The sequence below is a fragment of the Terrapene carolina genome, unplaced genomic scaffold (genome assembly GCF_002925995.2).
Source record: "Terrapene carolina triunguis isolate 2854851 unplaced genomic scaffold, T_m_triunguis-2.0 Scaffold58, whole genome shotgun sequence".
NCBI classification, from domain to species: Eukaryota; Metazoa; Chordata; order Testudines; family Emydidae; genus Terrapene; species Terrapene triunguis.
The window spans coordinates 11,283,593-11,299,350 of record NW_020664409.1 but is presented as its reverse complement, the minus strand read 5'-3'; the positions used below and the strand labels follow the sequence as shown (position 1 = coordinate 11,299,350).

Genomic DNA, 15,758 nt, shown 5'->3' with positions numbered 1-15,758 from the left:
TGGAAAGTAGTGACTCTGAAAGCAATTTGCGGATCAGAATCAATAACTATCTGCCATAAGCGCTGTTGTGATAATTGGGCCTACACATTTATCTTAATCATGAGCGCAACTGTAAAAGCTGTGAGATCGTTTATAAAGTGTCACAATAACCTACAACAACACATGTTGATGTGGAAAAGGTGAAAAAGCGAGGCAGACTGAATTAGCCTAAACCAAAAGGCCTACTGTTATAACTAAAGGATTGTGTTAAGATTATGCCTGGAAAAGAAGAAAAGTGAGGAACCAGAAATCAATCAACCAAAATTGGTGTGGCAGAAATTAGGCCTAATTGGTGGACAAAATAATGAGGGGATGGGACTTTCCACCCATCACTCCTTTTTGGGATCCTCAAAAAGATACTTTGGGGGAAAATATGGATGGCTGGGTGGAGGTGAAGCAGAGGGCCTACCATGCCACTGGCTGACTGAGAGAGGAGAGAAGGAGAAGAGTGAGTTTTACCATCATGACTGCCACTCCCACTTTCTCCTGGGACCCTGTACCACCTTCATCCTAATCCTGAGAGATGTTCTGACCAGAGTAGGCCAGAGAGAGGTACCAGATGACATTGCCACCTCCACCAGCTCCAACTAAATCCCAAACACAACCTGGGATGTGAGATTTTGTCACCTCCCTCCTCCCCCATCCCACGTGTTCTTTTCCTTCCCTGCCTTATTTCTTCTCTTTTATTATCGCTCTCCTTTTGCCTTCTGTCTAATAAGTCTGGCTAAGCCAGCCAAGACTGCGTATTTCATAACTTGCTATAAGCCTGCGAATAGAAAGATTTAAGAGTGGTAGCCATGTTAGTCTGTATCAGCAAAAAGAACGAGGAGTACTTGTGGCACCTTAGAGACTAACAAATTTATTTGGGCATAAGCTTTCGTGTGCTAAAGCCCACTTCATCAGATGCATGCAGTGGAAAATACAGTAGGAAGATATATATGTATATACAGAGAACATGAAAAAATGGGTGTTGCCATACCAACTCTAACGAGTTCTCCGGCTGGTAATAGCCTACCTTAATTGATTAGTCTCATTAGAATTGGTATGCCAACGCCCATTTTTTCATGTTCTCTATATATACATATATATCTTCCTACTGTATTTTCCACTGCATGCATCTGATGAAGTGGGCTTTAGCACACGAAAGCTTATGCCCAAATAAATTTGTTAGTCTCTAAGGTGCCACAAGTACTCCTCATTCTTTTTGCGACTAGAAAGAGGCAGCTAAAAGCAATGCTGTAAATGGCTTGATGCTGGTACAATTTGCCAGGTCTGAGAAGTGGCTGATAAGACTGTGTGCCATGCCAGGGTTTCTCCAGCAGTGAGATTTGCAAGTGAGAGTCAACATCAGAGACAGAAGCTGGATTTTTTATCTTTGCTCTTCTTTTTTCTACCCTCTTGTAGGTGTCTTGTTTTGCCTTTTAGGAAATGGGATCGGACTTTAACAACACCTCCAGCCCATTTCAACTAACTGCTTCTCGTCTCCCCAAAAGGATAGTTATTATCATCTTTAATATTATCTGATAGACCAGTGTTTCCCAAACTTGGGACGCTGCTTGTGTAGGGAAAGCCCCTGGTGGGCCGGGCCGGTTTGTGTATCTGCTGCATCTGCAGGTCCGGCTGATCGCGGCTCCCACTGGCCGCAGTTCGCCGCTCCAGGCCAGTGGGAGCTGCTGGAAGCGGTGGCCAGTATGTCCTTTGACCCGCGCCGCTTCCAGCAGCTCCCATTGGCCTGGAGCGGTGAACCGCGGCCAGTGGGAGCCGCAATCGGCCGGACCTGCGGACGCAGCAGGTACACAAACCGGCCCGGCCCACCAGGGGCTTTCCCTACATAAGCGGCGTCCCAAGTTTGGGAAACACTGTGATAGACTGTCAAGCAAGGTTTCCCTTCCCACCCCCCCTTTTTAAAGGCTCTCTACAGTTAAAGTGATAGGGAATGAGGAGTGCTTAAATGAAAACCTTACTTAACATTTCAAACGCTATAACTGTTTTTCCTTCTTTTTTCTATTTTTAATAAAGGGTTACAATATTTTTAACGGTATGTTTGCCATGGTACGAAAGCAGACTGAAGTCTCTGTGTACCAAACCCAGAATCTTGTTTAAAACCGCTTAGTGTTGGACAGTTACAGGATCATGTTAAAACCTTTGACTTGGGCCCATTTATTGACCCTGAATGAATTCAACAGTGTGATGTGGTGATTAAGAGAGCAAATGTGATCTTTGGATGTCTAAGGGGAATATCAAGTAGAAGCAGGGAGATGTATAATGTATACTGCCTTAATGAGACCGTTACTGGAATACTGTGTCCGGTTCTGGTGTCCACACTTTGGAAAACCTGCCTTACTGGCAGAGACAAAATAGCTTATTCTAGTTTATCCAAGAGAAGGTTAAGAGGTCACTTGATCACGTTCTATAAATACCTACGTGGGGAGAACATTTCTGATAGAGAAGGATCTTTAATTTAGCAGACAAATACATAAGAAGAGCCAATGACTGGAAGGTGAAGCTAGAGAAACTCAGAGTAAAAACAAGATGCACATTTTAAAGTCAGGGTAACTAGCCATTGGAACAATTTACCTAGCTATGTGGTGGATTCTCCATCTCTGGAAGTCTTTAAATCAACACTGGATGTCTTTCTAAAAGATATGTGGTAGATAAACCAGAAAATTAGCGGGGAGGCTGTTCTAGATTTGATTTTGACAAATAGGGAGGAACTGGTTGAGAATTTGAAAGTGGAAGGCAACTTGGGTGAAAGTGATCATGAAATGGTAGAGTTCATGATTCTAAGGAATGGTAGGAGGGAGAACAGCACAATAAAGACAATGGATTTCAAGAAGGCAGACTTTAGCAAACTCAGGGAGTTGGTAGGTAAAATCCCATGGGAAGCAAGTCTAAGGGGAAAAATAATTGAAGACAGTTGACAGTTTTTCAAAGAGACATTATTAAGGGCACAAGAGCAAACTATTCCACTGTGTAGGAAAGTTAGGCAGAATGGCAAGAGACCACAGTGGCTTAACCAGGAGATCTTCAATGATCTAAAACTCAAAAAAGAGTCCTACAAAAAGTGGAAACTCAGTCAAATTACAAAGGATGAATAAAAACAAATAACACAAGTATGTAGGGACAAAATTAGAAAGGCCAAGGCACAAAACGAGATCAAACTAGCTAGGGACATAAAGAGTAACAAGAAAACATTCTGCAAATACATTAGAAGCAAGAGGAAGACCAAGGACAGACTAGGCCCGGTACTCAACGTGGGGGGAAAGACAATAACCGAAAATGTGGAAATGGCAGAGGTGCTTAATGACTTCTTTGTTTCGTTTTTCCCCAAGAAGGTTGGTGGTAATTGGACATCTAACATAGTGAATGCCAATGAAAATGAGGTAGGATCAGAGGCAAAAATAGGGAAAGAATAAGTCAAAAATTACTTAGACAATTAGATGTCTTCAAGTCACCAGGGCCTGATGAAATGCATCCTAGAATACTCAAGGGGCTGACTGAGGAGATATCTGAGCCATTAGCAATTATCTTTGAAAAGTCATGGAAGACGGGAGACATTCCAGAAGACTGGAAGATGGCAAATATAGTGCCCATCTATAAAAAGGGAAATAAGGACAACCCGGGGAATTACAGACCAGTCAGCTTAACTTCCGTACCCAGAAAGATAATGGAGAAAATAATTAAGAAATCAATTTGCAAACACCTAGAAGATAATGAGGTGATAAGTAACAGTCAGCATGGATTTGTCAAAAACAAATTGTGTCAAACCAACCTTATAGCTTTCTTTGATAGGTTAACAAGCCTTGTGGATAGGGGAGAAGCGGTAGATGTGGTATATCTTGACTTTAGAAAGGCTTTTGATACTGTTTCACTTGACTTTCTCATAAACAAACTAGGGAAATGCAACCTAGATGGAGCTACAATAAGGTGGGTGCATAACTGGTTGGGAAATCATTCCCAGAGAGTAGTTATCAGTGGTTCACAGTCATGGTGGAAGGGCATAGCAAGTGGGGTCCCGCAGGGATCTGTTCTGGTTCCGGTTCTGTTCAATATCATCATCAATGATTTAGATAATGGGATAGAGAGTTCACTTATAAAGGTTGCGAATGATACCATGCTGGGAGGAGTTGCAAGTGCTTTGGAGGATAGGATTAAAATTCAAAATGATCTGGACAAACTGGAGAAATGGTTTAAAGTAAATAGGATGAAATTCAATAAGGACAAATGCAAAGTACTCCACTTAGGAAGGAACAGTCAGTTGCACAAAACGGGAAATGTGCCTAGGAAGGAGTATTGCGGAAAGGGATCTGGGGGTCATAGTGGATCACAAGCTAAATATGAGCCAACAGTGTAACACTGTTGCAAAAAAAGCAAACATCATTCTGGGATGTAAGCAAGACATGAGAAGTAATTCTTCTGCTCTACTCCATGCTGATTAGGCCTCAACTGGAGTATTGTGTCCAGTTCTGGGTGCCACATTTCAGGAAAGATGTGGACAAATTGGAGAAAGTCCAGAGAAGAGCAACAACAATGATTAAAGGTCTAGAAAACATGACCTATGAGGGAAGATTGAAAAAATTGGGTTTGTTTAGTCTGGAGAAGAGAAGACTGAGAGGGGACATGATAACAGTTTTCAAGTACATAAAAGGCTGTTACAAGGAGGACAGAAAAAAATTGTTCTTCTTAACCTCTGAGGATAGGACAAGAAGCAATGGGCTTAAATTGCAGCAAGGGTGGTTTAGATTGGACATTAGGAAAAGCTTCCTAACTGTCAGAGTGGTTAAGCACTGGAATAAATTGCCTAGGGAGGTTGTGGAATATCCGTCATTGGTGATTTTTAAGAGCAGGTTGGACAAACACCTGTCAGGGATGGTCTACACAATACTTAGTCCTGCCTTGAGTGCAGTGGACTGGACTACTTGACCTCTCGAGGTCCCTTCCAGTTCTATGATTCTATGATTCTAAATATTGTCTTGATGCAGGGATAACTGGATGAGGTTATCTGGCCTGTGTTATGCAGGACATCAGACTAGATGGTCATAATAATCTTTCCTGACCCTAAAATTTGTGACTATCTGGCAGGTCCCTTAACCTCTTTGTCAGTTTTCCAATCTGTACAAGGCAGATGATAATACTTACAGGGTGTTTTCAGGTTGAATTAATTTGTTTGTTTGTAAAGCCATTTGAAGATATAAATGGTAGTTTTCCCCAAGTTGAAACGAGGCTTATTAATTAAGTTGATGCAACTTTTATGTGTGGACAAGGACTGATAAAGCTTATAAGGGACTAAAGCATGGGCTATTTTTCATCCTACGATTGGGCATGTAACTTGCGCTAACTATATAAGTATTGCAAAGCATGTTTCTATTTGTGAGTATGGTGTGTTGAATCCTTCAAACCTGTGACCCTTTCTTGGGGTATTGTGAGATTGTAAATACATTTTCCTTTATTTTTGGATGTTTGTTTGGGATTTTGTCAGCCCACCTGGCTCAATGATTTGTGAATTATAGTAGATGAAAAGTCTTCCCTTTAGTTGATTTTGGGGGGGGGGGAGAAGATGTGTTTACCTTTTATGTGTTTATTTTTTTACTTGAAAATTTGAAAGAATGTGATGAATGCCACGTGGAAGCCTAGCTTGATAGCATTGGATAACTTTCTATTAAATATTAATGTCATGACTACTGAGCACTCTGAACACAGTGTTTATTAAAAAGGGAGACAGTATGGTCTAGTGATTAATGCCGATGTCTGGGGATCAGGCAGCCTGTGTTCTATTTTGAATGCCACAAACTTCTACCTAAGTAAGCCATTTAACCTCGGTGTGCCTTTTCCCATCTGTAAAATGAGGCTTGTACTTACCTTCTTTTGTAAAGTGCTTTGATAATAAAAAGAGCTGGATGAAAAGGGCTGTATAAGAGCAAAATATTTATTAAACTCTAAGGCCTAGAGGTACTTAGCTATTATACCGAATTGAAGACGCAGGTTTGACTTTCCGAACCAGTAGGCATGAACTAAGACAGAAACACCGTCAGAAGTCAGGGGTGAAGTTTGGGAGGTTGACCCTTGTGTGACTCAGCAGCACTTACTGGCAAGTCAGTAATGGCATCTGCAGAGCTCTGAACTTCAGTGCAGGTTTTGTGGCAGGTGTATGTTTATGGCAACATAACTCCTGCATACTGGGAGGGATAGAGGAAAGCTTTATAAGGGGGTGGGAAGGAAGGTCTTCATGAAAGCAAAAGGTCAAGGTCCAAATTTTATAACCTAATAGAATTCCCCCAAGAAGGGCCCCAGTCATTATAGTATGCTGTTGTACCACAGAGAGTACTTAGTGCCAGATGGCAGTAGTGTGAAGTTAAACTTACTGCTGGAAAAAGAGGAGTGAGGTAAAAGTAAAATGAAATACATTTTTTAAAAAGTCCTGTCCTAAGATAAAGACAGAATAAATGACTTTATACTTTTGTCCTTCCAGGTGAAGCCAGTTACCCACAGTAGAATCAATGTGTCAGCACGGTTTCGAAAACCACTTCAAGAGCCATGCACTATTTTGTAAGTAGGATTTTCAGTTAGGGGAGGTAATCCACCATCGTCTTTTTCTTGTTTCTATTGAGTTTTATTTAAACACAGCTACACATTATTTAACTTTCCTTTATTCTTCCAGTCTGATTGCTAATGGAGACCTTATAAATCCAGCAGTGCGCCTCTTCATCCCTAGAAAAACACTAAATCAGTGGGATCATGTTCTTGAAATGGTGACAGAAAAAGTAACCCTCCGAAGTGGAGCTGTGCACAGGTATGGGGAAGTTGTATATTTATAACATATACTTTACATATTGACATATCTTTAAATCTCTATAAATAGAGCTGGTTGGGAACTGAATTTCTGTTGCACAGGAAATTGTGACATTTTGAAAAAAATTGTTCCTAATCAAATGAAAATCTGAAATTTTGCATTTCCACTTAAATGAAAGTTCCAAAAAAGTTGATTCAGTACAGTTGAAATGTTTAGTTTTGGCTTTATAGTTTTGACATATATAATTTTAAATATAATATATAAGCACACTACAACATTGACATTAATATTTAATGTAACAAAATAAAAATAATAAAGTCAAAATATAATGTTTTAACATTATTGAAATGAAACATTTTGACTTTTGTCATGAAGCGTTTTATCAAAATGGACATGTTCCCACAAAATATTTCAATTATAAAAACCCTGCATTTTTCAATGGGAAACTGGCCCATCTAATTTCTTTCAACCAGCTCTATCCACAGCCCACCATTTTCTGATGACTTGGGCCCTGCAGTATGCTCAGAAAGTCAACCAGCTCAATCTCTGTCAGACCAAGGTGGGAAGCTGGTTCCAAAGTTATACAAGCATCTCAGCTCATCTCAGTTGATACAGTATCGATTAGAGGAGAGATGATCTCTCAGGTAGGTAGTTTCCAAATCATTTAGGGCTTTAAAGCTTAAAATCAGCCCCTTTAATTGTACCTAGAAATTATTTGGGAGCCAGTTCAAGTCCTTGAGCACAGATTAAATGTGCTCTCTGTGGGAAACACTGAAGTAAGCAGGCTGCCAAATCCTGCACTAACAAAATTTGTGGCCTTCCAGTACATCCCCATGTAGGTCACATTACAGTAATCCACTTTGCAGATGGGAAAGGCATGGTTAACTTAGGTAAGGTCTGCATCCGAGAGAAAAGGTCACAGCCCTGTACCAGTGAAGCACTCTTTGCAACTGTTGCTTACTAAGCTATTCTGGAGCAGGTGGGAGTCAGTCAGACCCCCGGGTTGTAAAGCTGTATCACAAAAAGAGAAACTCCCCCCAAATAATAAGAGATGAAAAAATCTCCCCTGCTGTATAACCTCAGTCTTGTGTGGGTTGACTCTCTGCCAGCTAGCTTCCATCCAGTTCCCTCATCCCCAGCTCCATGTTTCTATCAACATCACTAGACTCACAAAACACAGTATTTTTTGGGACATCTAAGATGTTATATACAGTAAAATAGATGTAAACATACATGACAACTCTTTCGGTCAAATCCTCAGCAGGTATAAATTGTAGCTCCAGTGAAGTGATGTCACTTTTTAGCAGCTGAAGATCTGGCCCTCTGTTTTCACCTCCAGATTGTTTTGAAATTAATAAACCATTAGAGGTTTGCTCTCACAGTTTGATGTCACTACTTGGGGTAAGAAATCACCAAATTATGTACAGAAAGGTATAAATTATTCTTTAGGTAACTATGGTTGCAGTTCAGTGTTTTGTGCTATTTTTGATGATAAAAATGCACATGACATCGCAAGCGCCGACTTTCCAAAGTGCCGGAGGATGCTGGACCCCCGGCTCTGCCCCAGGCCCCGCCCCCCACCTCACCCCACCCCATCCCAACCCTTCCCTCAAGGCCCCACCCTCCCACTTCCCACCCCCGCTCCCAGGGCCGGCTCTAGGCACCAGCAAACCAAGCAGGTGCTTGGGGCGGCACATTTTCAGGGGCGGCATTTTTTTTTTTTTTTGGCACTTGGGTGGCAAAAACCTAGAGCCGGCCCTGCCCGCTCCACTCCTGCCCCTCCTCTTCCCGCCCAGTTCCACCCCCTCCCCTGAGCGCACTGTGTCCTCACTCCTCTCCCCTCCTCCCCAAAGCCTCCTGCACGCTGTAAAACAGCTGATCACGGCGGGCGGGAGGCACGAGGAGGGAGGGGAAGGCGCTGATCTGCAGGGCCTGTCAGTGGGCAGGAGGCGTTGCGGCTGGGGTGGGGGAGAGCTGATAGGGGGACTGCCGGTGGGTGCTCAGCACCCACGGAGTCGGTGTCTATGTATGGCATTTGAATCATTCAGTGTTTTCCTTTTCTGGTTTCCTATTAACCTAGTTTTTATATTCTGTTCCTTAAAATGCTAGGAATACATACTAAATAAGTTAGTAAAGTGATCATTGTTCCTTAATAAGTTACAAATTAATTGCTGTGGTTTATAGTCACTGTGTTGTCATCCTGTGAGACCATTGATGCCAGAAAGATATAACTTCTTATTAAACAAGAAAAAACAGAATTACGAGAATGACACTACATGTGTGGTGTTTTTCTTTTCCACATCATTAACAACATAGCTGCCAAGTTTTGTGGTTTCATGCATGACATTTATCAAGTCACTGATTCTCCCTGCCAAGCTCCCCACGAGTGGGGGCAGGTGCAGGAAGGATGTTTTCCAGGTTCTCCAAGCAGTGTGTGGTCTAACAAACACAATGAGGTGAATTCAGAAATGAGTTTCCTTATTGATTTTAGGTTTCCTTGTCTTTGTGGGCTTGTTTGCTCATTAATGTTGTTTCATCATTACTGGTGGCTTTTATGTGGCAATGAAGCATAAGTGTTTTTTCAAGTGCTGCCATTAGCATGAAATGTTTGTATTTAAAAAATAACTACTAGGTATACTTTGTAGTAGTGGATGACATACTAGATATGCAAGGAAACAGCAAAGTTTAAAAGTGGAGATTGATATTAATATAAAATAAGAACAAAAAAGTTATCTATGTTAGTATACAATTTGTTGCACCTAGAAAACTGAGGAACTTCCACATCTGGGGGATTAATGATGCATTATGGGTTACAAAAATATGTCAGAGTATTTTTGCAAATTGTGCTTTTTTATGTTATTTCATGCAAGATTAAACCAAGTGTATGTCTGGCTTCAAAGGGCAATGGATTCATCTGACTAATACTGACTGTCGGAAGTTAGTGTAAAAAGAATTATGGGGAAAAGTAGCTTTTTCTTTTTTATAAAATACAGAATTTTCTGACTTAGCTCAGCTCTCTCATCTTGCACATATTTGTATATATCAGTTGAGAAAAAAGCTTGTTGAGGTGGACTTGTTGAGAAATTAATATTTGTTTGTGTCAGTATAGTGTGCATCCATTTGCTGTACGTGCACTTTGTGGATAATATGCACACGCCCTCTAGAAGGCTTCTTAAATACAGATGTTTGAATGTTAAATTTAATTATGTAAACGTGCTCCTGTTGTTGAGTTGTGGAACATGCTGCACAGGGTAGAACCTGTTCAGTATAGAGGGATTCCCTCCACCCCCTTGTGATCTTTCTTGTAAAAATTCAGAGATTTGGAAATGAGCTGATTCTGACAGAAGAGAAATAGAAATCCCCAAGCAACAAGTTTCATCCTTCACCCTCAGTAAATGCATGTGTACACACAATAGTCTATATACTATACTATACTCTATATACCAAGATTATTATGGTAAAGATCCCTCTGGTACAACGCAGACATTAGCTCTTGGTATTTTAATTGTTTTATACATACTGTTCCTTGCTATAATGCAGCGGTTCTCAAACTGTAGCAACCCAAGGACCCCCATTTTGATTTAAAATTTTTTGGGGACCCCCAAGGCCCCCCATGCAGCCCTTGCCCTGCCCCCTTCTCTGAGGCCACGCCCCTTCCCTGCCCCTTCTCCGAGGCCCCGGCACCACTCAGTCTATCCCCCCTCCCTCTGTCACTCGCTGTCCCCCACCCTCACTCACTTTCACCAGGCTAGTGTAGGGGGTTGGGGTGCAGGCTGTGGACCCCGGGAGGGACTCTGGGACCTAAGGTGGCTCCAGAAAGCAACTGATACATCTCTCTGGCAGCAGTTCCTAGGCGGGGGGCCCAAGGGGGTTCTGTGCACTGCCCATGTCCGCAGGCACCGCCCCCACAGATCCCATTGGCTGCAGTTCCCGGCCAATGAGAGCTGCGGAGTCGGCACCCGGGTAGTGGGCAGTGCACAGAGACCCCCTGCCAGGGCAGGAAGGAAGCCTGCCTTAGCCCTGATGTGCCTCCAGACTTTAGCGTTCAGGAGGCGCTGGGAGAGAGGGGGAGGAGTTGATCAACGGGGCCTGCGGACCCCCGGGGCACTCTCGGGGACCTCCAGGTGTCCCCAGTTTGAGAAACGCTACTATAAAGTAAAAGTGACCTGATAATATATTAACAATACCCACCACAACAAAAAAAGCCCAATCCAGCATAGATACCCTGTGTGAATAAAAGTACTATGCATAATTATGTTCACACTTGAAATGAATAGAAGATGGGTTCTGAATCTTGGGGTGATGACCTACCTGCCTTTTCCATATAGCTGGACGGGAAGTGAATCCTGATATGGAAAAGAGGGTCCTAGAATGAAAAAGGTTGAGAGCCAGTGGAACAGATCACATGTAGCTCTAGAGAATAAAGTTTCTGTGAGTACAGAAATCCAGTAGTTCTTATATTTATTCCAGTTACCGGATAGAGGAAACCCTCTATCTGTCTCCCAATAGTTCTCGTTTCATTAGCTGACACAGTTCACCCATGACAATGAGAGATCAATTCCAAATTAGATTTCTCTGCTCACCTGCTTGGATCCCAAGTACCATGCGGCTTGATCCAAGTTGTGATGTGGATGGTTAGTTTGATATTTCTTTCCTTGTATTTGCTTCTTTGGGGGTATAGCGGTATATATACTTGTATGACAACTGTTATAGCTCTGCTTTTGAAGTCCAGTAAATTAAGGACGAAAAGAATCAGTCATGATTTTTAAGTGGATAGGTTACTCTAGCTTTTCAATGCACTTAGGAAATCTAATTGAAACTGCAATTAATGTTTTGCCAGGCTTTATACTTTAGATGGAAAACTTGTTCAGAGTGGGTCAGATCTGGAGAATGGGCAGTTCTATGTCGCAGTGGGCAGAGACAAGTTTAAGAAGTTGCCTTATGGTGATCTACTGTTTAGCAAGTCTACAATAAGAAGACCTCAGGGGTAAGCTCTCTTTATACACATGTGTGTGTGTATTTTCATATTACTTGTGTCCTTGTGTGTTAGTCATTGTGTTTACAAACCAAACCCAATAAAACACAAAATCATTATTTGAGACACACAAAATGTAACACAGAAGCAGACCTGTATATATATTTTTTGAAAAACCTATGTTGATGCCCATGAGAAAGAAAAGGGGACAAAGAATATTAGCAGAGAGAGGAAGGAAACTGAGAGGAAGGGAAGATGTGTTTCTCTCATAAAAGTACCATTAAAGTGAGAGATTATGTATCACAACATGAACACCGTGAGAGAGATTATGTGGCTCAGCCCTCCCCATCTAGATTTTTCCTCTACTGGTGTTAATCCACATAGCTCTATGGTCTTCAATGGAACTATGCTGATTTACAGTGGCTGAGGCCCACTATATTTTGTATGGTGTGCGGAGCATGCATTCTTTCAAAAGGTGCTGTAAGCCAGTTCTATGACCCAGGAGTGGAGTGTGACCTTCCTTAAAGGTATTCTCTCTCCCCCCCCCCCCCACACACACTCTGTTTCCCAACTGCACACTCTTCCAGCCCTTCCCCTGACTACCTGTGTAAGGAGAAAACACCAAGGACCAGACAATGCCCCTGTCACACGAGTATTCTTTTAGGGACTGGTCCTATGAACACTGTGTGCCTTGTTGCAAAACTACCATTAGTAGTCCCGTTGAGTTCCATGGGACTATACATGGTAATAAGCACTACACTGGTAATGTTTGCAAGATTGAGCTCATAATGGGTATCTGCTGGATCACTGTAATTTAAAAATTGGACCGATCTTTTAAATTCTTTAGAAAAATTTGGGCCCAATTCTCTCACTTTCTCTGGTGTAGATCAGGAATAATTCCACTGAGATCAGTGGAGATGTGTCAGTGAGAAACTGATGTGAGAACAAAATTTGTCTCGTATTTTGCAAATTAACTCCAGCGCAATACATACTGACTTTTGTGAACTGTATACAGAGAGAATTAGTAATGCAAAATATTCTGAGAAAAACATTTTTGAGGCACGAATGGAAAGGTAGTGCAAAGCATAACCTAAGGCTATGTCTATGCTACGAGCTAGGAGTGTGATTTTTGCTGTTTGTGTACATATACTTGCACTAGTTCTCATCGAGCTAGCGTGAGTATAAATAGCAGCGTAGTTGTGGTAGCATGGGTAGCAGTAGTGGAGGCACTGCTGAACTGTGCCAAGTACATACCCACTAATGAGAGCTAGCGCGAGTATGTGTACACGAGCAGGGGAATTGCACCCCTAGCTCATTGTGTAGATATAGCCTAAGGGATATTGAGCTAGATCCTCAGTTGGTATCAATCGGCATTGCTCCACTGAAGTCAATGGAGATACTTTGAATTATAGGTGCTGGGGGGGGATCTTGCACAGATTAACAGAATACCTCCTCACATTTTTCAGTATATAAAATATACCAGTGATTCTCAACCTTTCAAGACTACTGTACCCCTTTCAGGAGTCTGATTTGTCCTGTGTACCCCCAAGTTTCACCTCACTTAAAAACTACTTGCTTACAAAATCAGACATAAAAATACAAAGGTGTCACCGCACACTATTACTGAAAAATTGCTCACTTTCTCATTTTACTGTATAATTATAAAATAAATCAATTGGAATGTAAATATTGTACTTACATTTCAGTGTATAGTAAATAGAGTAGTATAAACAAGTCATTGTCTGTATGAAATTTTAGTCTGTACTGACTTTGCTAGTGCTTTTTATGTAGCCTGTTGTAAAACTAGGCAGATATCTAAATGAGTTGATATACCCCCTGGAAGACCCCCTGGGCTACATGTACCCCTGGTTGAGAACCACTGAAGTATACATTATGGGAATTACAATACATTTATTTGCATAAAATAAGGATTAGGCATTTAACTCAACCTAGTAAATAGAAATTTGACATCAGTATCAGTGGGATTTCTTAGTAAAATAGTAGATTGGATAAAATAATTAACTACATTGCCATAGTTAGGAAAACAAACCATTTTTATTATAATAAAGGCACATATAGCGTTTACATTATAGACCGTGTTTAGAATCCTAAGGTATTATTTGTTTCTGCAGTTCCAAAGCCTCTTCACTGCCTCCTGTTGTGGGATCCCGAAAATCGAAAGGGAGTGTAAGTAGCAAATGTAACAATAAGATTTTTGCTGCTAACTCTGCTTAATTCCAATAGATGGAAAGTCACTATCCTTTGGGTTTCAATTAAACGTGTGATAATAAAACCCAGAGCCACCTGGTGGTATGTTTTTTACTGCTTGAAGAATATGGAACTATTCCCATGTCAATTAGACAAAAGAAATATCAGAAAATATTGTTGCTGTAATGGTCTATTTATTTTGTACAACATCTCTGAAACACAGCCAAAGACCAACTGTTGCTTTGAGATATTTCTCATAATTCTGGTAAACTATCCTTGTAAGTTTTCACTCATTTTTTAATTCAGTTTATGCAACTAAGGAAAATACACAATCAAGACTTCATACAAAGGCCAGGGAAGACAGTGGGAGTCTTTTCATGGTCTTCAAATCAGGCCGTAAAAGAGTTGCCTATCCCATGCTCTAGGAATCCTGATTCTCTACTGCATTACACCATGTAAGCCATTTACACCTCAGGGCGGGTAGTGATCGGTCTATCGGGGATCGATTTATTGTGTCTCGTGTAGACACGGATAAATCGATCCCCGAATACGCTCCCTGTCGACTTCGGAACTCCGGCTCGCGAGAGGCGGAAGCGGAGTCGACGGGGGAGCGGCAGCGGTCGACTCAACGCCGTCCTCACGGCCAGGTAAGTGGACCTAAGATACGCCGACTTCAGCTACACTATTCACGTAGCTGAAGTTGCGTATCTTAGGTCGGCCCCCCACACCCCCCAGTGTAGACCGGGGCTCAGACACATAGACTTTAAGGCCAGAAGGGACCATCATGATCACCTAGTCTGACCTACACACCTGTGCAGAGTGGGTATAAATGCTGCCAGATCAGAATGGTAGTATTTTATTCCCTGCTTGCATTCACTGTGCACAGAGGTAAATGACCACAGAAGTTGAAGGGAGTGGAAAATCAGGCCCACAGTCTATAAGTATAAACCCTGTAGTCTATCCCACCCACCCCACTGCCCCAAGGAACACCCTCCCCCCCAAAAAAAACCAACTAACGGAACACCAAGAAAATATGAAACTATTGGGAAAAAAAAGCCTCCACTCAATTCAGTTTAAATTCAATAGAAGATACAAACACTAGTATAAAGTGCAGTTTCCTTGCTTTGGTCACTGTATGTGAATTTCAGCATTCTAGCATTTTTTTTTAGTCTAATTTAACCATGACAAGTCTGGAAAAAAGAAGCGAGAAGCTAACGAGAATAATGGCTAACATTCAGAATTTATCTACTTTATGGTTGTATCCCATGTAGAGAAGTAACACAGACAAGATAAAAAATGCACAATTGACACAGTGATGCATAGTAGACATTTTAATATATGTAGACTTTTTAGGAATGTGCAGTATTGATATTAACTATCTGGGGCAAGATTCTCAGCTAGTGTAAATCATTGGAATTCCATTGGCCTTAATGGGCACCTACGCTTTTACTGCTGTTGCTGATTTGGACCAGCACTTTGATATGTTATGAATTTTGGAATTTGTAGGCATTGAAAGAAAAGGTGAAATGTGGCTATATCCCCATTCTTCAATAAACAAAAAAGCCATCTTTAAATGAAACGAGGTGACATTTCTATTGACTAAATAAAAATCAGAAGAACCACAATGAACATGTTGTTTTTATTAAAAAATGCCAGTGCATAATACATACAGGATTTTGTTAAAGCAAAGGTTATTGTAGTGAAGTCAGTCCTGAGACCTTTGGTTAAAGATAGGTATTTCCTCTC

At 41.4% G+C, this 15,758-nt stretch overlaps 1 protein-coding gene across 2 annotated transcripts in view; it reads left to right on the top strand.

Moving 5' to 3' along the window:
* DCDC2 (doublecortin domain containing 2) overlaps positions 1-15,758 on the top strand; it is a 132,272-nt gene that overhangs the window by 56,343 nt on the left and 60,171 nt on the right. For both annotated transcript variants that reach the window (XM_026660519.1, XM_026660522.1), the window contains exons 4-7: positions 6,509-6,585; positions 6,698-6,829; positions 11,670-11,816; positions 13,937-13,991. In XM_026660519.1, the coding sequence (XP_026516304.1) occupies positions 6,509-6,585; positions 6,698-6,829; positions 11,670-11,816; positions 13,937-13,991 (411 nt within the window). The remainder of the gene's footprint in view (positions 1-6,508; positions 6,586-6,697; positions 6,830-11,669; positions 11,817-13,936; positions 13,992-15,758) is intronic.